This window comes from Pollicipes pollicipes, unplaced genomic scaffold, assembly GCF_011947565.3.
Source record: "Pollicipes pollicipes isolate AB1234 unplaced genomic scaffold, Ppol_2.1 Scaffold_5724;HRSCAF=6776_pilon_pilon_pilon, whole genome shotgun sequence".
Classification (NCBI taxonomy): Eukaryota; Metazoa; Arthropoda; class Thecostraca; order Pollicipedomorpha; family Pollicipedidae; genus Pollicipes; species Pollicipes pollicipes.
The window spans coordinates 41,663,156-41,688,975 of record NW_023596746.1 but is presented as its reverse complement, the minus strand read 5'-3'; the positions used below and the strand labels follow the sequence as shown (position 1 = coordinate 41,688,975).

The following is a 25,820-nucleotide window of genomic DNA, read 5'->3' as shown; positions in this document are numbered from 1 at the left end:
CACTTTTCTATTTTGTTTGTCTTGCTTTGAAAGTACAGCGTGCTGTATCACTGGTACCAAACACTGTGCTGGACGATTGAGTGCACTTGAGTCGCAGGTACGAGGATTGGATATTGCGCAGAATGTTAACCAACATGTTCACAAGGTTCTACTCAAAACGTCATGGCTGGATTTCCCAGACATTGCATAATAATAACAGAACAACAACATCGGCATCCCTTGTAGAAACAGCTCGACGAAAACAGTAAACATCTCCTCTCCTGACACGTCTCCTGACACGAAAGCGGTGCACTGTCTCTCCGACCCCGCCTGATTCCCAAACCTCTTCAGACCAGCTTCGGACGCCTGCCAGCTGGCCGCTTCGTCGTCAGGCGCCCTCTCATTTCGCCCACTTCCTCGCCAGGCGCCCTCTCGTTTCGCCGCGGCTTCCCGGAAGCTCGCTGGGCTGGCCGCCCGCTGGCGGAGGCTCTCCTGGCCGACAGCCTATGTAGTGGTCCATTTGAAGCCATTTCAATCACAAAAGGCTAGCCGCTGGCTTCCGTTGCCTGTCGGTGGCAGCGCATGCACTTAAGGGTGGCTGACTCTATTTCCTGTGAATCTGCACTGCCGGTTGCGGGTCGCCGGAATCGCAAACGTCGGGGCCTGTTGCGATGTGCGAAGCGAGCGGCGTGTGGTACGCATGGCGAGACATTCTCTCCAGACATGTTTTTATTGCGACAGCGAAGGGCTGAAGCCACCGAAGGTGACCGTGATCAGTTCACGCGCGCGTTTCGAGGTCCCTACCGCGTGGTGGCCCCTACCTGTTGAACTTGTGACTGGGTCTCCGAACATCAGCCGGCGCTACATTACCAACCGCTCAAGATGCGGCGATGGCGGAGCCCCCATCGCTGAACGAGGATAAGGTACCCGGATGATGAGAAGCGGGCCAGGCGATCCTTTCAGAGGAAAGCTACATACCTTAACTTAATCATGCGTTTCTGTCTTTCCAGCGACATCGTTAAGACCCCCAGTCATAAATTTTTTAGGTGATACCTGTGATGAAATAGCACTGATATTATCACGTTTCAGAGAAAACTCCCAGTGTATTTATCTTGCATGACCGTGAACTGATGCGAGCTAATGTCGTGACTTTCCTCGACGAAACAAGCACACCATTTCAAGGCAATAAATTGGTTCTAAGTGCCCCGGTAACTTAAAACCTTAAACTGCCACATGGATAACTTCTAGAACAAATAGGAGCAGCGAATTATGTAACTGTAATGACTACTTTCTTGGTTCAAACAAATCATATATGATAGATCGATAAGAATATTACAATTTTTGTATGGCACGATGCAAACATCTTTCTGAATCATTGTGAACGTTTCGATATTGCAGCTGGACAGAAGAGGCCTCATCTAACAGCTCATCCATTACCCACCCATCCGGAAATCACGTAATGTCGAGAGTGGCCGCAGCTCGAGTGTACTTCGGGCTGCCTACCTGGCGCGGCGCTGGCGCCAGTCAGGTGGCCGCATTACTGTTGAGCAGCGCCCGTGGGCCGCCCACCAAGCTCGGCGGAGTCCCTCGGTGCTGGCGCGTCGTCGACAGTATCAATCTCGGTGACGCCGGTGCCTCGAGACGCTCCCATGAGGACGGCCGGCGACACCAGAGAGCCTTACTAGATGGCAGCCACGCTTGGGGAGGAGGATGATAAAGCGAGCTGTTCAAAGGTGCTGGCGTCTCTCCAGCGTCGCCACTCCGTCCCAGTGTGTCGGGTAACGAAAAATGATCGCTGATCATTAGATGCCGTACAGGGTCAGGGACAACACAAGGCGGAAAAAGCAGCCGGGATACCAAACGCAGCCAGATCAAAAGGTAGCCGGGATACCGAACGCAGCCAGATCAAAAGGTAGCCGGGATACCGAGCGCAGCCAGATCAAAAGGTAGCCGGGATACCGAACGCAGCCAGATTAAAAGGTAGCCGGGATACCGAACGCAGCCAGATTAAAAGGTAGCCGGGATACCAAACGCAGCCAGATCAAAAGGTAGCCGGGATACCGAACGCAGCCAGATCAAAAGGTAGCCGGGATACCGAGCGCAGCCAGATCAAAAGGTAGCCGGGATACCGAACGCAGCCAGATCAAAAGGTAGCCGGGATACCGAGCGCAGCCAGATCAAAAGGTAGCCGGGATACCGAACGCAGCCAGATCAAAAGGTAGCCGGGATACCGAACGCAGCCAGATCAAAAGGTAGCCGGGATACCGAACGCAGCCAGATCAAAAGGTAGCCGGGATACCGAACGCAGCCAGATCAAAAAGTAGCCGGGATACCGAACGCAGCCAGATCAAAAAGTAGCCGGGATACCGAACGCAGCCAGATTAGAAGCCGAAAGCTGGATGGTATATAGCGAAGCTGCATTTCGCTCCGCGTTGCTCCACGAATTGGGCAATCATTCAAATCAGTCAATCAATGAATAAGAAAAATATGAATTAGGCTATTAATGAAATGCGTACAAACACATGCATATATATATATATATATATATATATATATATATATATATATATATATATATATACGGGCATGCATCCAGATTAGTGGATACATACACCCATATGCCCTTCTTTTGAGGAACTTTTCAAATCAGCCTAGCTTATATATATATATATATATATATATATATATATATATATATATATATATGTGTGTGTGTGTATATGTATACATACATATATAGAAATATCCTAATGTATAATAAATTAGCCCACCGTGACGATGGTGTCTAATAAAGATAAAATTGTCAATGCATGGAAGTGAACGACTTTAAAATAGGTATACTACTTCTCACACCTTCTGTGATGTACCTACATCTATGGTCAGAATCTATCAGGAAAGATGTTTTCCAGAATCTGCGATTAACATGATCAAACCAAAAAGGTAGTCCATCGTGATTACGCCTGAAGTCCTTGCCAGTCCTCTGGTGATACATTTGCTGTTAGCAGCAAGTGATTGCGCGAGTGGGGTTAAGCATTTGCGGCAACACCATTCAAATGCAACACCGGCTAAGTGCTCGGTCGGGCCGTGGCCGCCGCTGCCGAGCTGGCCCGCGCTGTGCAGGCGTGACGCGCGGGAAACAGCTCGGTCATATGACGCTGCCCGACTTGGGCGCTTTGCTTGGGCACTCTAGGTTGGGCAAAGGCGCACCCAGCCACGTCCGTACAGGTCGGGCAGGAGGGCACCCAGCCACTTCCGCACAGGTCGGGCAAAGGCTCAACCAACGACGCCCATACACATAGCCCGGTGCCTATAGAACGGACAGTTGCTGTTTGGCCTCAGTACATGTTAACAGGATTTTAACTTAAGTTTGACGGGAAGATTGAGACGAATATTAGTCTTGCATATGGAAAAAAAATGTTCCATATGTAAGACTAATATGTGACTGTTCCATATGTAAGACTACCGCCATCGCTTGGGGTCGTCCCCGTCTAGATTCTGACTGTTCGGTGCCATCACCTGTTTATTAGCCGTCCTTGTGCGGGTGCGTGACGCTCGCTGGCTTACACAAGTTCTGCTGCGCTCGCTCGCTAAACGTCAATAACTTTTAACTAAGCACGAACTTCCGGGTTTTTTGTGTCCCAGCTGTCTGCCTCCAGGGGAGATGCGTCACAAGCTATTACGCGCGTCCGGAAGGTTTGGGAGTGATGACTTTGGCTGTGTGATCTAGCGCTTCCAAAAATAGTGCTACGTTTATATAAAAAACTATTATATATATATATATATATATATCAAACTATAAAAAGTGGCTTGGCACTCACGTCCTCATTATGACTGCAAACAAGGTGCTGCGGCTGCCGTGCTGCCGTCCACTTCCGCAAGCGTCGTCCTCCCGGACCTCAGCGCCAGCCAGCTGGGACATCGTCAGGAGACACAGCTGCGCAGCCCACGTGCCGACCTGACTTCATCAAGCCACGCCACAGCCGCCGCGCTGATGACGGGAGCGAGCTCGGCTGGCGAGCTGGGGCGCGCCGACTGCCCAGTTTGAGGCACACCAGCCGATCACACTCATCACCCTGTGCGTGGAGTGGGACAGCTACTCTGCGGAATAAGTCCCTGCCTGGCTGGCCGGAGGGATGACGTCAGCGTCAGAACCGGATCCGTTCTGGTGCGGTCACGGTGCGCTTGATGATGTCCTGTCCTTCAGAGGGACGCGGGGTTAGACATTGATTTTCGACATCACTGGACTTTCTGGGTCTAGGCTACATCGGGTCACTAATTGAGACAATTTTAGCTAGGCATGTCTGGTCAAAGCGTGGTTCTGACTAGCTTCCTCGGTATGTAATCCGTTCTAACGTATATATCACTCCTTTCTATTCCTCTTTCCTTGCAGCAGTGCTGTTTTCTGATCGTACGGTTTCTGATTTCATCGGTTACTACCTTAGACTGAACTCTAAAACTATGACTGTTCAGCTTTAGGTATTCACCTTTAGGGGCAACAGCGTTGGTCAAACCTGTGCGTGATATTGTACAACAGACCATCATGGGTTACTGAGAACGTTCAACCTCTTCTCAGTTTACGTGAGTCGCGCTCGAGAGGCGATCTTTGATGAAAGTGTGTACCCGTCGCAGCATAATAATGGCAGTTCCTGTCTGGTGGGCCCCATTGGGCTTCGACACGTCATCATGAATCGATGAACCTATGGTGATGGTGGAAATTCCAAACCTGATGGTGAAACTACTTGCAAACCTGATGGTGAAACTTTTTGCAAACCGGATGGTGAAACTACTTGCAAACCTGGTGGTGAAACTACGTGCAAACCGGATGGTGAAACTACGTGCAAACCGAATGGTGAAGCTACTTGCAAACCGGATGGTGAAACTACTTGCAAACCTGATGGTGAAACTATGCGCAAACCGGATGGTGAAACTACTTGCAAACCGGATGGCAATCGTGAGACTAAAGTCAAGCAGTTTAAAAGGCATACTTCACCCCTGGACAGACTATAGGTCAAGAGCGTTCATTAAACATGAAAATTCCATTAAAAAATATATTAAACATGCAAATTTCATTTGTTCTTGCTAAGACTGCCTTAATTAGCATAACTTTCTTAAAGAAGCCATCCGGTGCCGTTACGTCATGCCACATATGACGTAACGTCCAACCAATCGTCGAACAGGAACGACGCCTGGTGGTTACGTCGTTGACGGTTGGTTCATCCTGGTTCGTTCGTCAAGCAGTACTTCCCAGCCATATCACAGAATCAATATTTTAAACAGCCTGCCGAAAAGTTGCATTCAATTTTACAAGGTAGACCGTTTTTGCGGTCTCGCATAATCATGCTTGAATATCATCTGAGAAAGATAAGTTGATTATGTCAGCTCAAAGTCGGTTTGGTTTCCGAACCAGATGTCTTTTCTCAAAACCTCCTCAAACCCTAAACCATGCACATGTAAAAGCATGGACTTCACCACAATATTTCGTAAACAAATAGTCTAAATGGTGAAAACATTTTGTATTGGGATCGATCGTAGAAGGAATATAGAGATGAGTGGCAGCAGCCCACCATCTTTCACTGTAATAAGCTAGTTCTGATTGTTCCCCTGAAGGACACCTGTTCTGCTGGCCTCCCCACACGAACATTTCCCAGCATTCTACATATTGAGTGTGGGCAACGGAACAAAAGGATATGAACAAACATGACTATGATTGTGACCTCAACAACAAAAGGAATGGTATGAGTTTTGCTCGGAATCTCGAGTCTGCCCAATCGTTTTTCTTTTCTTTCGCTTTCCCTGCATCTTGAGAACACAGTGACGAAAGTATTCTAGTGGTCTTGAGTCTCGTGATTATATGGTCCGTGATTTGTGGTCCGGGATCATTTGTTCTCATGGTCACGAGTCCTGTAACCATGTGGTCCGTGATTTTGTCGTCCTTGGCCATGTGTTCTCGTGATCATAAACCTTGTGATCATGTGATCCATGACCATTTTGTCTGTGGCCATATGTTCTCGTGATCACAGGCCTTGTGATCATGTGATCCGTGACCACGTGGTCTGTGGCCATATACCCTCTTGATCACAAGTCTCGGGACCACTACCACAGCTTCGAAACATTACATTTGCCAGGATAATCAATGTTTGTTTGAAAACGCCACTGAACCAGCACCTCCTGGCAGATATGTGCGCGGATGGCAAGATGGATCCAGGATCTCGGAAGGTTCCGTGATGATGGGATCCTGTGATGCTGGCTCTAAGTACATGACTGTCTCCTGATATGCCAGCGGTCGGTTATTGTCACCATAACAACCCGAAACTCATTAGACCCGCACCAGTCTGTAGCATGTGCATATTTTAGTTTTATTGCTGAGTTCGTGAAATACGACTCATGACAACACAACTTTTAATGAGGGGCATTTTTTGCATTCCAAGCTCAGTTTGGTTCAAGGGCTTAAGGATTCGACAGTTCAACGGTTTGTAAAAAGGGCGACGAACGCATTTCAAAACACTGAAGTGCACTTATGTACCTGAAATAGCCAATCGTCACCAGCCGGTCCGTGTCGTGGCCCCCCGCCCGCACATGTCCGCCGCGCTACCTCGCTGGGGCCGGCGGCACCACTACGCCTGTCACCGCCTCAATCCACGGGATGAAGCGGCTCACGCGCGTGTACACGGACGGGTACTGCATGTAGCCGCAGGCGACACCCCATGATGTGACGCCGACCAGCGTCCAGGGCGCGGGGGCGGCGATCGGCGGGCAGGTGAGGCTGCCGCCGGAGTCGCCCCAGCACACGTCGGCGCCGTCCTCGCCCTCGGCGCACGTCATGTTGACCGTGATGACGTAGCCGATTAGCTGGCTCTGGCAGGCGTCGCGGCTCAGCAGGGTCATGTTAACCGTCTGCAGGGCGGTGGGGTAGACAGGCTGGCCGGTGACCGGGTCCACGCCGGCGGCGCCCCAGCCGGCCACCGAGCACGCCGCTGCGGACAAGGGCAGGGGCTCAGCCAGGAGGCGGGGGGCGACGGAGGTCAGCGACAACGGACACGCATCCGCGGCGGGATCGGGCAGCGCTCAATGATCGCATCACAGGTGGGCACCAAATGATCGCAGATTTCGGCGCGCCAAGTACCATCATCACCTGTAGCATGGTGGGGTCGAATCGCTTTAGACGCTCGCTATTGGCCCTCGACAGATTTGGCCTGCGGCCGCTGACAGGGACCGCGCTTAAGGTCAGGTGGCGTCAGAGGGCAGGACGGGTGGGGCCCCATGACCCAATGTGACACTACATGGACTCAGCTTGGCCAGCATTGCCGATTTAGGGCTCGAACGGGCCACCTGACGAATATAACTTCAGGAAGAGGAAGTAGGTCAAACAGACTTCTCTCGTTGCATGTTTAGTAGATATAACGTCTTACAGCATGGCAGTTGGTACATCGAACATGGATACAAGCGACCATAAGGGCTTTCACAGAATTGTGGAATTCTATGTGAGTGGAGAGACAAGTCATGTGCATCGTTTAATAACTTAATTAAACGATACGCATAAATCATATTTGTCTTTGTTGTGATTGCCCTGCATAACTGCGGCCGTGTGGTGCTGAGAGAGGCTGTTACGGGCTCAGAGACGGCTCAAAATGCGGAACGCACTCCCAGGCTGAAATTTCATAAGGAAAACGCTTTCTTATTGGCAGAAGTGAATAGATGTGTTCAAAACAGGGGAGTTAAAATTGTAAAATATTGGTTTGAGTGTCATTCCAATAGGTTACAAATGATTGCCTATTTTAAAGGTTATAAAAAACATATCGGTGTGTTGCTTTTGCCAGCGGTGTCTGTGGAAATGCTCGAAAGCCAATTGTTTTGCCACTGAAATTCTCCTATTATAACAATTTTGGTTTGTTAACACAGATCGCTTACGAGAACAAGATGTATCCGCTTCGGTCCATCTGACTTCGCACCTTCGTTACATTTTGTTAGACACATGCAAAACGATGTAACGATGGACGAGTCGCCGTAGCGGACGCTAGAATATCGGTGAGATCGCCGTATCCGAACGTTGGCATCCCATCCATGCTGTCTGTCAATACCCTTCTCCGTGCTGTTATATGTCTCTGGAATGTCGTCGCTCATGTGCATGATGCCAGCTGCCCGTAAAGCAGGAAACCATGACCACATTGTTCAATGTCTGACTTCGAAAGACCAATTTATCGGCTCCCTGCCTCCCCCTCCCTTTTCCCAATTGCATTGTCTGGTGTCGTCCCCATACGTCGAATTTTGCAATTTATGTATCTGTACAGGATGTGTGACCTGCAAGTATTTGTTACCACAACGTTCTCATGAACTCTAGCAATAATTGTTTCCACAACTCGTTCAGCCTAGCTTAGGAACTTAGACCTCAAAGTCCTCCCCTGTGGTTCCTGGATCCGTCCCCGACTGTTCACACGCATCACATATCACCTGCACTCCTGGATCCGTCCCTGACTGTTCACACGCATCACATATCACCTGCACTCCTGGATCCGTCCCTGACTGTTCACACGCGTCACATATCACCTGCACTCCTGGATCCGTCCCTGACTGTTTACACGCATCACATATCACCTGCACGTGACTAGCCATGTTGGAATTACCGTTTCTAACTTACTGCAGTGAAATTTCGGCCGAGTATAGTCAAATAACCCTGAACGACATATTCGCCTAGAGCATCCTGTGATCCTTCCTGGCATACCCCTAGAAAACGTTCCAATATGGTGTACGACAGCCTCTGAAAGGTGTAGGGGGTTGAAAATTTCATAGGCTGTCAAATTATTTTAGAAACACACCCATTATCTAGCCGTAGTGGTTTATAGGGGCACCATAAAAACACCAGAAGTGGAGTTGATATGGCTTCCCCATGTGGGATAGTTAAGCCTTCAGGGAACCGAGACAGTGATATTTGATGAATGCATTTCATAAGCCATCTTCCCGCCCACGCTTCTTACCTAGGATGCTCTCAGGCCGTGGCAAAACTGCCCCCATGTCCAGTCTTTGAGTTGCAATAGATGCCGAAAGAACGATGAATTATTCAGTGCAGCGATATGTAGAATACGTAAGATAGATTTTAATAACGCAATACAACACAAGGTTTAACACTTACAATATGGAACAACTACCAATAAATAACAGTAGGAAGCATCAAGCGGCTATGGATGGACGGCTGTGTTTGCTTCATGCAAATATTCAATCGGCTGTAAAGCGGATGCTAGGTGGTTTTGAGCTTATGAGCACGCTCAAAGCCTCCGCTTGACAACCCAAGCTTCGGATGTCGACAAAGCATAATCAGCAAGGATGCCAGAATCTGATCGGAGCTCACCTGTTCACTGATTAGTTCATGTCAACATGACAGCTGACCGCGATTTGACGTTATCAAGCAATATTTAATGTCAGGATAATTTAGACAAGCATATGAACACCAGGAGCGTCTTCGGCAGATCATGATAAGACGAAATGTTCCCAATGGAGTTATGGCGCCAAGCGCCGCAGGCACGCCTTTTGGAGACGCCGGACTAGTCGGGACAGATTTGACAGCCGGTAGCAGGCAGAACTTCGCCCTTTGCTGACGCGATAACGAACTGGATCGGTCACCGGGCACTCACACCACTCCAAACTCACTCTGGGTAATCCGATGACGAAGTTTGGCGGCGGGGATGTCATCCACAGTGTCCTCCGGGCGGTTCGCCAACTTTCTAAGTCATCGGCGGTCATTTGCAGAAACAGAGCTTACGTGGTCTCAAGAGAAATGTGGTCGTGCCGGGCTAGATACGAGGCGGATGGCCACTTCAACGAGCACTCTCAGGAGCTCAGATTGCCGCTAATAAGGGGTTAGGCTGCTAAGTCGCGTTTACATCGAACAAACACACTGTCAGTCCATTCAGTGTATGTGCCTTAAAGTTCTCGGAAACACTGATTAGTTCAAATTAACAGCTGTCTACTTAAACAGAGGTGGACATATTTCGCCACGTGAATAGGTGTACAGCTCGTTCGCGAGTACAGATCCGTCTGTCAAGGAAATTAACAGCTGTCTACTTAAACAGAGGTCGACATATTTCGTCACGTGAATCGGTGTACAGCTCGTTCGCGAGTACAGATCCGTCTGTCAAGGAAATTATCAGCTGTCTACTTAAAAAGAGGTCGACATATTTCGCCACGTGAATCGGTGTACAGCTCGTTCGCAAGTACAGATCCGTCTGTCAAGGAGGCAAGCGTTGCAGGAATCTAGCAAGCTGCATGATTTCTAATGAACATGCCTGCGCGTCATTTATTTGGCTTTATTAGTCACCAATCGCGCGGGTTTTGGGAAAGCTTTAGTGGTCATGTAAAGCTCGCCAACCGTGCGGACTCAGGGATGCTTCGCTTTGTTGTGTAATTTGGAAGTGTAGCACCTTATTTAGGCCTGCTTTGATCTTGTAGCAACCATAGCTCTATTTGATGCTTGTAAACGTGTTCATGACAGTCTGTTTCTGCTCGCGTGCCAGCTGCTTTGCTACATCGACCACTGACTCTCCGCAAATGTTCCCTGTTCTCATTGCACATTCCATTCGGTGCAATGGCCAAACATCTGTATGCTTCCTCCCCGGTTGTATGCTTCCTCCCCGCTTGTATGCTTCCTCTCCGGTTATATGCTTCCTCCCCGGTTGTATGCCCGTTTCCCTTAACCCCGCTCACTGTTGCTTGTGTTCGTGATCCTTCGCCGACTAGTTTGCTGTCAGCCCCGTGCGGCTGCACCAGCTGTCCAGCCCTGAGGCAACCGCTCTTACCAACTGAGCTATCGGGACGGACTAACCAGCTTACAAGTATGAACACTTGGAGCGGTGCAAGACCTAACCGTAAAGGTGGCGGCAACGCTTGATTGTTAGTAGGGTGGGGCTATTGTAGAACTTCATATGTAACGCCGCATTTCAGAATAATTGAGATGACACGCTGCTCCCCCTTTTTGCTACGCCCTGGTCTTATCAGTGGTGAGAGAGAGAGTGAGAGATGAATAAAGATGGTGAGAGAGAACAGAAGCTCACAGAAGCTGGAGTCATCTCTGGCCAGCTTTGCCCCCCCCCCCCTTGTCCCATCGGTGGTGAGAGAGTGAGAGATGAACAGAGATGGTGCGAAAGAACGGAAGCTCACAGAAGCTGGAGCCATCTCTGGCCAGCTTTGCTCCTCCCTGGTCCCATCGACGGTGAGAGAGAACAGAAGCTCACAGAAGCTGGAGTCATCTCTGTCCAGCTTTGCCCCTCCCTGGTCCCATCGATGGTGAGAGAGAACAGAAGCTTACAGAAGCTGGAGTCATCTCTGGCCAGCTTTGCCCCTCCCTGGTCCCATCGATGGTGAGAGAGAACAGAAGCTCACAGAAGCTGGAGTCATCTCTGGCCAGCATAACCCCTCCCTGGTCCCATCGGTGGTGAGAGAGAACAGAAGCTCACAGAAGCTGGAGTCATCTCTGGCCAGCTTTGCTCCTCCCTGGTCCCATCGATGGTGAGAGAGAACAGAAGCTCACAGAAGCTGGAGCCATCTCTGGCCAGCTTTGCCCCTCCCCTTGTCCCATCGGTGGTGAGAGAGTAAGAGATGAATAGAGATGGTGCGAAAGAACAGAAACTCACAGAAGCTGGAGCCATCTCTGGCCAGCTTTGCTCCTCCCTGGTCCCATCGATGGTGAGAGAGAACAGAAGCTCGCAGAAGCTGGAGTCATCTCTGGCCAGCTTTGCCCCTCCCTGGTCCCATCGGTGGTGAGAGAGAACGGAAGCTCACAGAAGCTGGAGTCATCTCTGGTCAGCTTTGCCCCTCCCCCTGGTGCCATCGGTGGTGAGAGAGAACAGAAGCTCACAGAAGCTGGAGTCATCTCTGGCCAGCTTTGCCCCTCCCTGGTCCCATCGGTGGTGAGAGAGAACAGAAGCTCACAGAAGCTGGAGTCATCTCTGGCCAGCTTTGCCCCTCCCTGGTCCCATCGGTGGTGAGAGAGGACAGAAGCTCACAGAAGCTGGAGTCATCTCTGGTCAGCTGGATGGCAGTCACCCGCTCGTTGAACACGGCCGGGGTCTCCAGCTGAAGCAGAGCGATGTCGTTCGGCAGCGCGGCGCTGAAAACAGGGGCGAGTCACTCACATTACGGCTGTACCTGATGAAACAAACAGGCGCGCGGTCCCGCGCGGTCACCAGCTATGTTACTTACTAGGGTTTGAAAACCATTACGGTGTCCTCTAATGGGAGCATGAAGCGCACCGCAGAAAACTTGAGTGATAGTTACATATGACGACTCAAGAGCCAAGAGTCAGTATGATATGACCACGAAAGCTTGAGTCACATAGTCCTTTAATAAGCACCATCTCAATCAATATCGCTGGAGAACCCATCTTAAAGCAGCGAAATCTTTTAGGGACAATATATCAAGCTTAGACTTGCACTTTGCGTCAAACTTTTGGGAACCCAGGGAGCGTTCAAGCCTCCCACCGGACTTGTGCTTGACAAAGCCTCAGCGTAATCGGCCTTGACTCTGACCCGCAGAGCACGGATTATTCTCACTCGAACTGGCTACACAACACATACTTTTTTATCATTTATCGCACATGAAAGGTGGCAAGAAATGCCTGCTGCTTCTTACCGCGATGCTCAGAACCAAACATCAGTGCACCGCATTATGAACTGAATGGTGCGATGCCGCAAAAATGTCTTCCAAAAGTGCAAAAGCTGCTATGCAAACAGAATCAAAGGGCAAGGAACAAGATCAGACATTTGCCGTTCATTGGTGGTAATGGGTGGCTGCTTGTAGGCTAAAAATGAAATGATCGCTTGGACTGTCACCCTCGTCTGATGTTTTAGTATGCATATGGGTGTATTCAAATACTAACACAAGGGATGAGGAGCATGGATCAAGCAGCTCTTCCACGAGAGCGAGAGAGAAAGAGAGAAAGAGAGAGAGAGAGAGAGAGAGAGAGAGAGAGAGAGAGAGAGAGAGAGAGAGAGAGAGAGAGATAGAGAGAGAGAGAGAGAGAGAGAGAGAGAGAGAGAGAGAGAGAGAGAGAGAGAGAGAGAGAGAGAGAGAGAGAGAGAGAGAAAGGGAGAGAGGGTCTCACCATCCTATAAAATGCAATTAGGTTCGGCCATCTAAGACCAATATGGGTGAAATACGTCGAGGTAACGATCTTCATGATATGTGTATTATGTTTTAACTGCTGTTATTTTGTTTCACAATGTCCTGTGTTATATCAGGAGGCATTTAGTACAGCTTGACCAGCGCTATCCAGCATGGCCAGTTTTGGTTTCTGAGCTCGCTTGCTTACTGGGAAAGGAGGGTAAGGTTCACTCACATCAGCCCGACCCTTTGGCCCGACTTGATATGTCACAGATCGTATCCGCTGATGGTCCATCACTGCTTGATATGTCACAGATCGTATCCACTGATGGTCTATCACTGCTTGATATGTCACAGATCGTATCCACTGATGGTCTATTACTGCTTGATATGTCACAGATCGTATCCGCTGATGGTCTATCACTGCTTGATATGTCACAGATCGTATCCGCTGATGGTCTATCACTGCTTGATATGTCACAGATCGTATCCGCTGATGGTCTATCACTGCTTGATATGTGACAGATCGTATCCGCTGATGGTCTATCACTGCTTGATATGTCACAGATCGTATCCGCTGATGGTCTATCACTGCTTGATATGTCACAGATCGTATCCGCTGATGGTCTATCACTGCTGTATATGATGTGCCATGGACGTGGCTCATACAGAGATGCAAATAGGAGTGGAGCCTAACCGTAATCATTGTACCCCGACGACCAGGCCAGATCTATCGCTTTCCGCCGGTCCGCCTCTGTTTCCCGGCTCGCTTTCCGCTGGGACCTTGGCGTGCTTGGTTTTCGAGAAAGCGGGGAAGCTAGGAAGTGACACCGCGTCTGCGCACGGTCAGAAAATAACACACCAGGGGGGGGGGGGGGGGGGGGTTCAAATGAACCACTCTCAAGCCGTTTTACATATCCGACGCGACGGTGTAGGTTTGACAGACCATCGCGCGTTTAACTTTATGTACACGATACATTAAGGTATACAATTACAATACAGTACAATACAATTTATCACAATGTAATGCTTTAAGGTATACTTAGACTGTTTTGCGCATATCTCACCCGCGTATAACTATTATTAGCACCGCAATGCAGTTCTCTGCATATCACGCGGGCTCAGTGCCAATGACGGAATATCACAGTGCTATATGTTATAACACAAACAGTATATTTGGCCTAAGGCGTCCCAGCAGCCAGCACCTGGCACTGCACATAGCTGGGGATGGTGAAATACCGGCTCGGTAAGTGGGCCCGAGCCCACGACACGCCACGCGCTCACGGGCAAACGCTCTAATCAAGTGAGATACGGCTCGCTCGGCTTGCTACCCACTTGCACTGAGAACGCTCGTCATATGATTTATGGCGGTGATAATGAGCCCAACTCCTCAGCACTCAAGCCGTTTCGAGGAAGTCAGACTCAGACCGCTTTAGTTCCCAATTGCTCTTCTGCTAAGAGTCGATTATGCTGCTGCTGAGACTCTCAACTTTGCCTGAAGATCAGCGTGATGTCCATAACTTGGCATACACTGCGCTAATCAGACCAAGCGGAGTCGCATGCAACCGACAGCCTAGCAGCTGCAAGATCTCGAGCTGTGCCAGTCATTAGAAAAGCTCTAGAAAATAATAAAGGAACTGCAGCTTTGTTCCAACTACCGGGAAAAGCAATTTAATAAACGAGACAGACGCAACAGACGGATGAAGCTGCGCAACTGATGCACTCTAGCTATCGGAGCGTTTTCACCGGGCCGCGCAACCGTACAGACAAGCACCGTTTGCCCTCGTCGTTTTCAGTCCGCGTCGTTCTTAGTCGGCGCCAAGGTGAATTGCACAGGCAATGACCGAGCAGGTCTGACTCGCTGAAGCCGCACAAGTGCGCTGTTCACCGAATGCCCCCAGGCAGTCGAGGGTACTCGGCCTAGAACCCCGATCGCCGGCGTCGACTGCGTTAGTTAATTGGTGACGGCCTTTGTGAGCGCGCGAAAGTTAGCGGGCGGTGCTCGGGCAGTGGTTACCGCCGGAACTTCTGGGGGCCCAGCCAGCGGCTGCCCCCGCCGGGGTCGCTATTGATCGCAAGCCGGGCTGCCGCGGTGCTCACCAGCGCTGCTGCGCTTCTGCACGATTGGATGACGCTTTTGCCGGGTGGCTTTGTCAAGTGTTACGAAACGCTGCCGGCGGCCGGAAGCTGAACTGTCTGCAGCGCGCGCTAGCACCGAACAGCGAAGCCGGGCTGGGCTGTCGCGCACACCATGCACGCCTTTATTGCATGGAGCTCAAGATTGTCAGCGATGGCCTTGATGATCTTAACAGACTCGGAATAATCTTACCCGTCGCGGGACGGAGATTCCTCTCCGAGTTTATGGGACGATGAGGATTGTGGACGCGCTCAGCACACCCACTGATACTGCGTGACCATTGGTGCCGGGCGCCGCGGCCAGTCGTTTACCGCGTACTGAAGTCGGGCTCGATCACCACCTTCTTGATTGAGCTGATCTGCTCAAACTCGTCGTGCAGGGCGATGTCGTGCTCTCCCATCACTATCTGGAGCAGCAGGAGGGCGGCGGTGCTGTCGCATCCCAATGTCAACTTCGCGTCTTACTCACAGCTGTTGTAGAAACAGTCCTACTGATTTTGTCATGCGGCAATTTTGGCACCAAAACACTGCAAACAGCACCATGTGTGTGTCGGACAGATGCAACACAGTTCCCATGCCAACTTGTTATGTTGATTAAGATGCGGCGTGACGTGGCTTCAGGAGTTTTCGCAGAGGCATATATGTCTTCTGGGACATTTGCAGCTCTTTTCTGCCCGGCGATTTAAAGCAGTCGATGAAACAAAATAATGTAATGCATGCCTTTAGCACATGCACTTATGCGTGTATTCCATCTGCATTTTACAGTAATCTCTAAGGAGCAAGCCATGTCATAACCCATCTGAAGCTTGCCATCAAATAACAGTTACATAGCTGCTGCTTGCGGGTTTTGAACAATCCCATCAATCGGAAAAATTGCGATGGTTGGTTTCATCGTGGATAAAGAGAGTGACATACGTTTGAGGACACTATTAAATGGGAATTACAGGCAATTAATATTAGGGCTATTCCAGCAAATCAAATCCCCCAAGTGAACCTAGAACTGCTTATCATGATCCCTCCGATTCGGAAGAAATTTGACACGCGTACTAGCCTCATCACAGATGAAGCTCCTGCGATTGTTATGCTTTTAGGTCACATGGGTCACGATATAGAGGTCATGACGCATTCGGATTCATCCGGAAAGTTTGGTGATGAAGTAGTTTCAATTTATAGAATGGCTGCTAGGAATTGATGAAAGCTGCACATTATTTGAAAGCAGATGACTTTTTGCACCCAATGCAGGTATACGTGAGCAATCCAAGTCAAGTTTTGCTCCCGTGACCTCATGACATTTTCTTGCATCCATGACCCCTTAAAATATTTTTCAACTTTCCCCAAAGGATGTGCAGCGAATTGTCTGAATGATTATATGCAGTTTTCTATGTAATGCCGGCTCCGTGACGTGCCATCGGCGTCAACATTTGCCGCCGTGGTATGGGCCTGTTCATGTGTTCGGTGAGTGTGGCACGAAACATACCGAAATGGGTATCACATCAGAACGCGTGGCCGGAAGTAACAGCTGGTCTGATCCTGAACAGTGCTTGTAGGCTGTAGCTAGCTGATAAGAGTGTCATTTTAAAGGCCTTTTTAAGAAAAATGAGGAGTGCATGATACAGCTTGCTACATGAGTTGAAATAGATGCAGGCATAGCTTTTGGCGTTCTAGCACTACGATCCATAACAATTCTGCTGTCGGAAAGGCTGGCACCGGCTTGCATGTCATTAAGATGCAGGTACGCCAGAACTGGCAGATGAATTGTTCGTTCTGCAGCCGGCTGGGTCGATTGCCGAGGTAAAGTTTCTGGAGACGTGTGTATTTCTGCTTTGGGAGGAAGAAAAATGCGTCCGTGGCCGAATCCTTGCACAACGTGGCTAAGTAGGCCATGCTGTATACCATATGATCGCAGAAGTGGCACTGGCTGGTGGTGGCGTTGTCCGTCTGGATCACCAGAATCTCGAGCTCCAGACCGCAGCTCTTGGAATTAGCGGGCTAGATATGCAGCCTTTGGTGATAAATAGCGTCTGCGACATAACAGGCAAAAATGAACGGCATGTTGAAGTATGCGAAGTATCCCGATGAGAAAAGAGTGAACGGACAACTGTATAGCCTAGGCAATGTGAATGTTAATGCATTAACAGAATATGTTCGGTTGAAGTGTGTTCCGGTTGATCGGTGCGCCTCAGTTGACATTGCTCTCCTGGTAGCCGAGCTTGTGATCTCGCCCAGTGAGCCTGGTAGCCGAGCTTGTGATCTCGCCCAGTGAGCCTGGTAGCCGAGCATGTGATCTCGCCCAGTGAGCCTGGTAGCCGAGCTTGTGATCTCGCCCAGTGAGCCTGGTAGCCGAGCTTGTGATCCCGCCCAGTGAGGCGGAGCGCGTGCGCCTCAGTTGACATTGCTCTCCTGGTAGCCGAGCTTGTGATCTCGCCCAGTGAGGCGGAGCGCAGGTGACGCGTCACCACTCTGTGGCCGAGACACAACCCCAGTTATACACGCAGCTACACGATCCTGTTGCCGGCTGTGAGGCGGTGCTGGTCGGTTTTTTTGGAACACTTTACATTTGTTCTACCAGACGTAGCCCGGAGGTTTTACTGGTGCGACGCTAAGACCACGCTGCAACTATTTTTGTACTTTGCACGAGGGATAGTCAACAAGCTTTTGTGCGGTATTCGACTTCCTCGTGAACAACGCAGCTGGAGGGGCAGCATCTCACTCTGCTTTTGATACCGCGCGTATAAGTCTGCTTTGATATACACTTATGAGCGTACGTTTATCCAAGCCTACAAAAACTGCGCTCCTTTTCAGACGGATGCTGAAGGCATTATGCGAAGATATTTAACTTTGGAATTATTCGTGGCCATGAGATAGTTTCGCGCTTCTACGTAGGTGGTCTTCCTTTGCTATCTTGCATGACGAAATGCATACGACGGCATCGATGAGTTTGTCAAGCGAGCGGCATAATGTGCTCGCTTCCAACGGGCCGATGAAACATAAAATATTCAGCCCAAATACCTTCTTAGGGTACGCACGACTTGACGTGTCACCGTATGCAGGGCTTGCGTAATTGCCGCCAATGACTAGATGTGCTTTGCTACGTGCACTTGTAAAGTTTCCACATGAAATTATGCGCCAAGTGCGTGCAAATATTTCCTGCGCTCATGTATTATGTGTAATGCATGGCACCATATGCGCCGGTTTACCTACTATAAGATGCTTCTGCTGCGAGAGCAAATGTGTAGGAATCATAACATTGAAACACTTTGCATAAAAAGGGTGTCAATCTGTCAGTCTTTTTTTAGTAAGTCAATAATCTTCGCTTTGCTTCTTTGTTGGCCAATATCATTTGGCAAACATAGCTTTTTGCAACTTGCAGCAAAAATAAAGCATTGACATCAATGGGATCACGGGTAAGACTTCCTTTAACGAATTCGTTCCCTCCACATTCAACCCAGTTGGACAAGACCGTCATCCATCCGTTTGCATTCACTTGAGTTAGAGGTTATGGAGAGGTTTCATTAAAATTCACACCCAAACTTGGTCTGTTGTCTTGATAGCATAATACGCAGCGTAAAATAAGCTTTGTGACTAAAAAGCGCAGGAAATGACTTTTCTTACTATTTCGTGAAGTATCTGTCTCCCACGTCATAAACGTTTCACTTGGTGGTTCCATTCACCTGGTTTACCCCCGCAACGATACACGTAATTTTCTCAAGATCTGTACCCAACCCATCTGGTGACCCATTCCATGTCAGTACCCATGGGTTTTCCATTCCATTGAGCCCTCAAAATGTCACCACATGACACATAGCAGCACAGCAGCAGCCTACATTTCCGGACTGCACTGTAAGGCTCGCAGGTGTTTGTGATGAACTGATGTAGTCGGTTACACCGTGGTTACATTTAAACCGCCTGGTTCCGTGTTCAGCGTTCTGTGCCATAGGATGCCATTACAATAATTCCTGTGCCCGCGAGATACAATATTTCACCTGTATCCACCGCTGCAGGTCAGGTTATTGACAGGCACGCGCCCACGTATCTCTTACATGTTCCAAGATATCACCAACGCATTGATTGGACGGCGAGCTTTCAAACAGTATTCATATCTACCATGTTGCTTCCACACGCACTGACGGTATTCAAAGACTATAGCATGACCTCACTCTCCCCCTCGGTGACACAGCGCGGGGTCAGCAGGTCAAAGAAAACTTCATCTCGCCCGTCCGATAGCTGGGCTGGCTAGAGCGCCTGTCTTGCGATCTGCCCACTCGTGACAGGTGGGTTGATTTAGGCGCGCGCCATTTGCCCTTGACTGGAATGACCCGCGGCCGGTGGCAGTGAGCGCGCTAAAGGTCAGGCGAGATCAGAGGGTAGGACGGACCGTGCCGAGCAGTGCAACGCATTATACTTTGGCTACCAAATTCACCGTTGGCCTGGAATTTCAGAATCGGATGAAGGGACTCAGAGTTCACGTAGTACGCGCTGCTTAGCATGGCTCTGATGCCATTTATCAATTCGATGAAAAGTTGCAGATATATCTTTCAAAAGTTATCACGCAGACAATGTGCTAGAAAGTTTTTAATGAGAAATAAAATCACTGAAAAAGGTCATATATGAAAGAAAAGATTAAGAGGTCACGGGGTCAGAAGAGGACCGGGAATGGTCATAAGTATCACTTAATGAATGCAACGGATAATCCTATTTCTAATGATATGCTGGCGCCATCAAATCAAGTGACGTCTATGTCTAAGTGACAACTAACCGAAAAACTATATCTAAGTATTCGGTGACCTATAGATCGTGGCCGATGTGACCAAACCAATCCAAAATTACATGAATATAATGTGGGGTGTCAATATACCTATGTGCGAAAATTGGATCCAAATCGGAGAGATCATGGTGAACATGCCTTGGCAATTTGCTGCAGAATAGCCCCATGTGTAACATATGGAACAGAAATTAAATGTGATAACATCGATCGGCCAAAGCTTCTTACAGACACACGCTATCAGCCGTGTTCCGAGCTCTGGTCCAGGCAAAACGATCGGCAAATAGCCTGGACTAGCTTCACATTCTCGTCTGAAACTTACCCGGAGGTCGGCCGACGGCATGGTTGACACGCAGTGGGCGGCAGTGATGACCCAGTTTGGGTCAATCAGGGATCCTGCGCACTTGCTCTGACCTGTGTCAATGACCTGGATGTCGACAAGCCACGGGAACTGTCCTGGAGTCGGCGCCCAGTTGCCGTTATCAAATACGACTTACACTGTGACATAAATCGGCCATGCAGTTCATGACCCACGCGAATCCGGATGGTCCATTTCAGACACTGGATAGTTGCATTTCAGACACTGGATAGTTGCAGCTCGTAGGCTGCAAGCCCTGCAGGAATGCTTCATCTGTGCTCTGGGCATATACTTGATGCAAACTGTGGCAGGCAAGCCAGCAACCATCGTCTGGCAAGTGGTTAGTTGAAACTAACATACAGTCTGACCACCAGGGAATTATTCCGTTGAAATCGATTACTTGAAGCTTTTGGGCAAAATGTGGCCGTGCATAAACCTGTGTTCTACATATCTCTCAGCATTCCCCGGCACTAGTAAGTTGCTTGTTCAAAGCAATATCCGATGTTCACCCTACATTTCCGAGCGCAACTGCTGTATGACACACATTGCTTATTTGCACCAGTCCCATAATTTAGCAGTCCCACACTCGTGCAGGGAGCTGCCGGCGGACTCTATGTTGACAATAGCACAGGGTGCCCTCGCCGTTTAGTGCGTGATTCAGCGACACATTGCACGATTCCCACAGAGTGGTGTCGATCTCATTTACAACATCATTGCGCTGCTGTCTATCCCATAATTCAGTCTGTAGGTGGTCGCGCGTGCCAGAGCATCGATTGATATTGACCTCTTGTCAGCAGCGCAGTGTGAGCCGCCCTTTGTTTGAACCCAGTCAGGATGATGTCGCCGCTCATCACATCCGTGTCCACCAGACACGGCTGGACGGCAGGCCATCGACGTGTGATTACGGTGTGCTTGACATCTCTGGCATCGGAAACGTCTTTCAAGCCGAGCAATTCCAATGTACGAGACCGCGACGGTAACAAGATCACGCGAGGATCGCTGGGGTCACGCTAGCGTCTGTGGGGTCACACACGATGCCACGGAATCGAGAGGGAACCGGCAGGTTACGGCCACCTGACCCGTGGAGCTGAGGAACGACTAGCAGGGTCACGAGAATGCCGGGGTCACCCGAGGACAGACAAGGTCAAGCTGAGGAGGTCCGTGTCACGGCAAGACCCGCGGGGTCACGGGCGGATAGGCGGACCACTGGAGGACTGGAAGGGTCGGGAGGTCGCGCCCGCAGACTGGCGGCCACTGCAGCTCTCCCTTGGCTCCGGCTCAGCCGATCATCGAGCCGATTGACGGCACCGTGAAATTGCACCCGCTCGGGCCGGATCGGCGTGGGACCGTCTCACCGGTCTGCGGATAACCACCGCTCGAACCTGGGAGCCGCAGCATCGGCGAACTGGGGAACTGAGTCTGAACTGTTCCCGGCAAGGGCGCGCCCGGGTCGCGGTCAGCTTGACCCTGGTCTGATCGCCCGGATCGCGGTCACGGTCAGCTTGACCCTGGTCTGATCGCCCGGATCGCGGTCAGCTTGACCCTGGTCTGATCGCCCGGGTCGCGGTCAGCTTGACCCTGGTCTGATCGCTCGGGTCGCGGTCAGCTTGACCCTGGTCTGATCGCCCGGGTCGCGGTCACGGTCAGCTTGACCCTGGTCAGCTTCACCGCCTTTCATAACGCAGGCTGATGAGAAGGGTGTGACCTCTTCTGGCGTTTCCAAACTTATAAAGATAGAACTTAGTGGAAAACATCAGTGAATTGTTCCCAACGAGATCTTGCGATTGGTACTATTTGTATACTGGCAAGTCAATGGTTGAACCCGTATGCCAGATCTGATGCTGATTTCAAAAATCACACTTTTTCAGCTTTACATTACACATACGAGACCATACATCGCGGCGACACAAAACCTATACATACGCATTTTGGGCCAAATTCTGAATACAATAGTGTATACTGTTATGTGTTTTGAGCATGTAAGTATGATGTATGGTCCCATTAATGTAACACTGTTGCCTCGTCGCGTGCGTTCCGCGGCACCGTCGGCTGCCGCCAGCCGTCCTTGCCGGCCTTTTAAAACACACACCGCAATGGATGCCCCATTCGTTACTGAAGACTGGACGGCTGTGCAGCATATCGGAGGAGAAGCATCCTTAATGAGTCTTGGGGGCGAGGGGGTCGTATCGAACCCTCTCCCCCTATCACGGCGAGGATCAAGAGCTCATGTAACCTGGTCCTTCAGAACAGTACCGGCCTGCTGTAAACTGGAGAGGCTAAAGCGACCAGGCCCCAGAAATACCCCGACAAACAACTGACAAACTTACGGATCGATCTGGTTTCGTAGAACACAGCCCCGGTTAACTGTGGAGCTCGGTATGGAGGAGCTCGGTACGGAGGAGCTAGGTACGGGGGAGCTCGGTACGGAGGAGCTCGGCACGGAGGAGCTCGGCACGGAGGAGCTCGGTACGGAGGAGCTCGGTACGGAGGAGCTCGGTACGGAGGAGCTCGGCACGGAGGAGCTCGGCACGGAGGAGCTCGGTACGGAGGAGCTCGGTACGGGGGAGCTCGGTACGGGAGAGCTCGGTACGGGGGAGCTCGGTACGGAGGAGCCCGGTACGGAGGAGCTTGGCACGGAGGAGCTCGGCACGGAGGAGCTCGGTACGGAGGAGCTCGGTACGGAGGAGCCCGGTACGGAGGAGCTTGGTACGGAGGAGCTTGGTACGGAGGAGCCCGGTACGGATTGGGCCCTGAGTCAGATTCTCCGCACCTCAGGGCTTGATGCTAGCCAATCCTGGAAGGCGCTATTGGCCGGTGGCATGAGCGCTCTGTCCGGACTGCCACCGTAACCGGTCGTTGTCTATTTAACGTCAAGCTGCGCTAAACAGGCTCGTTTGTATGCAATCTGGTTGAGCGGATTAACAGAAAACATCTATTGCAGCGTAGAGCTTTCTATATCTTAAGTGATATATTCTTACTGCACATTCTTTTCGCCCATGGCCTGCGAGCACCCACGGGTGCCACTTTTATGCTAACTATGCCAATTATTACGCATAAGTGTACATATGCTTTTAAATAAGTCGTCAGTTTGACACATGCAATACTACATTCACCTGAGCGTGCAGTTGCGTCCATCTTCTGCCTGTTGTGCCATCAGCTGGATACGCATGCAAGAATTGACACCCTTCCATTCCATACGGACGTACCCAGGCCCGAAGTATACAACCAGTCATCGCTGCCCATTAATTGTATATTACCGGTTCCTGACTCCCTAACCTCTGGCCTCGAACCCCCGAATGACCACTGACCGTTGACCACTGGTCCCCGACCACTGACTCCTGACCACTGTCTCCTGACCACCGTCAGGAGTCAGTGATCTCATTGACATCGCTGGCTGACACTGACATCGACACCGACACCGACAACTGAGATTCATGACTACCGACACTGACCACTGCTCACTGACCGGGCTTGGCGGCGCCGCCGTTCATGATGCCGAGAGTGCCGTGGCTGCCGTGACTGCCGTGGCTGTGCAGACCGGGTACGCGGATGGGCCTCTCTGGCGGCGCGTCCCAGGGCCGCACGACTGGCGGCAGGGCCAGCTCTGGCGCCGGGTCATGCACCGTCGCCACTGCAACGGCGCACACAGCAGGCTGGCGTCACCGCGGCCGGCTGTATCCAGAGAGGCGGTCCCTCTGTCGCCCACGGGGCGGACGTGAATCGTACAGCGTGCGAGAGCATCTAGGGCGAGAGCAGCGCTGTTCGGCGTGAGACTGCCATGTTCCCGCGGCTGGACGGTGGTCATCATCGTGGCTAAACAAAATGCAGCCTTTCAGTCACCAAATCCATGCCGGGAGATATTCGTTTGCTGCCGATAGCAGTGGGCCAGGGTCCGAACGTCTGAGCAGAGGTGAACTCCCGAGCGCACGTGCAGTGCTGTAAACGCCTATAGCCTGAGTGAAATCATCAATAAGGTAGAGCTTTATGAATGCCTCCCTTACTGGCCCCTGGCTCCGGTCGTCCCGAGTGAAGCTAAGATCAGATTCTTGCGCTTGGCCCACGGGACAGCATTATAACTTTCATGCTGCATTCATGCAGCATCAAATGCGGCGTGGTTTATCGGCCCGTGCACAATAGCCGCCGGATAAAGATGCAATGCAAGCAAGCTTAGCAGTTAGCGATACCTCGCAACGTGACAATTGAGAAGAGTTCCCACAGGCGCAGAATGCTGAGGGCATACCTAGGAGTCGTCTTTTCATTATGAAAACTGACTGACACCCTTTTGAGCGCATGCCTGTGTGCGCGCGCCTGCGTGTGTTATAAAGCAGCATTTGATGCCAACTGTTACGCTTTGTCTACACTGATTCACACCAGCCGGTGCACATTCCTGCATGCATGCACATTCCTTCTAGCATGATCTGCCTGTACTGACACTCAAAGCGCTGACGAACTCACCGACGTAGACCAGGCCAAATATGGTGCACAGAAGGAGCAGCATGGCCATGGTGCGAAGCGCAATCTTCCTGAAGTAGTACTGAAACCAACCGGCGGAGTTAGCCCATTACCGTCGCGGTGCCGCCGGTCACACCGTGCACCGGGACAACAACAGATGCCGGGCTTTCCACCAGTAGCTGCCGGCTGCAGCCGAGCGCCCCGCCCAGAGGCAGCATCACCTGGCTCTCTCCCATGGGTGTGGGGAGAGGGCAGGCACGGGGCGCGCTATCGGCGCCGTCTCACCTGCCTTGTCCGGGCCGGCCGGGCTCCGCTCGGATCGGCCGGCTGCTCGCCCACGGCCACGGGCTGGTACCGCACACCACCCTCGGCGTCGCCCTCTGTCGCCGCCGCCATTGATGACCGGGGTCAGCTATTGCACGTGCCCCGCTCCTGGTCCGGCGCGCCGGCCCCGCTCCGTCTCAGGTCCACTCCGCGACTCCACGCCGCCGCTCCTTATCGGCACGCGGCGCACCTTGATAAGGCCAGAGATCGGCAGAGGCACGTCACGGCGGGCTGCTTCCGGCGCCGGACCCCGACCCAAAGCGCTGTCGCAGCCGCGACCCCGCTTCCGTTCGCGTGGGCTGGACTTGGCCGCTCAGGGTTCCGGCTGGACTGGGGTCAGCGGCCGGTCGGTCGGACCTGAGCTGACACCGCGACGCCTGGGCCAGCCGCCGCTGGCAGCGAGGCTGAGCCGGGACTGGCAGCCGCGCCCCTCAGATCGGTCGAGCCATTGTTGACTGCTGTGGTGTGTCTCTGTTCACACTTCATCTTGTGGTTAATCGTCAACACGTGGTGACATAAGCGGACCTCTCGCCCCACCCAGACCCTTGTGCAGCTCCGAGCCGGATGTATGCCCTCTGTCGGTGCTAACTCATTAACATGCATGAGCGGCTCGTGTGTCTAACAGTCGGCACCTTCGCGGAGTCGACGTCAATCAGCAGGTTCCAGCATTCATAGGTCTCTGCTTCCTCAATGAAAGTTTTGGAGTATTTACGCTAGCCA

At 51.2% G+C, this 25,820-nt stretch overlaps 1 protein-coding gene across 1 annotated transcript; it reads right to left on the bottom strand.

The window, feature by feature from the left end:
* Positions 1-6,325: 6,325 nt before the first annotated feature.
* Positions 6,326-25,235, bottom strand: LOC119103554 (chymotrypsinogen B). Its single transcript, XM_037227133.1, has 7 exons — positions 25,062-25,235; positions 24,780-24,858; positions 23,791-23,955; positions 20,289-20,422; positions 15,517-15,611; positions 11,973-12,076; positions 6,326-6,953 (listed from the first exon to the last, which is right to left on the bottom strand). Exons 1-7 carry the CDS (start codon positions 25,170-25,172, stop codon positions 6,568-6,570), a joined length of 1,074 nt encoding a protein of 357 aa, XP_037083028.1. The 5' UTR covers positions 25,173-25,235; the 3' UTR covers positions 6,326-6,567.
* Positions 25,236-25,820: the final 585 nt, after the last annotated feature.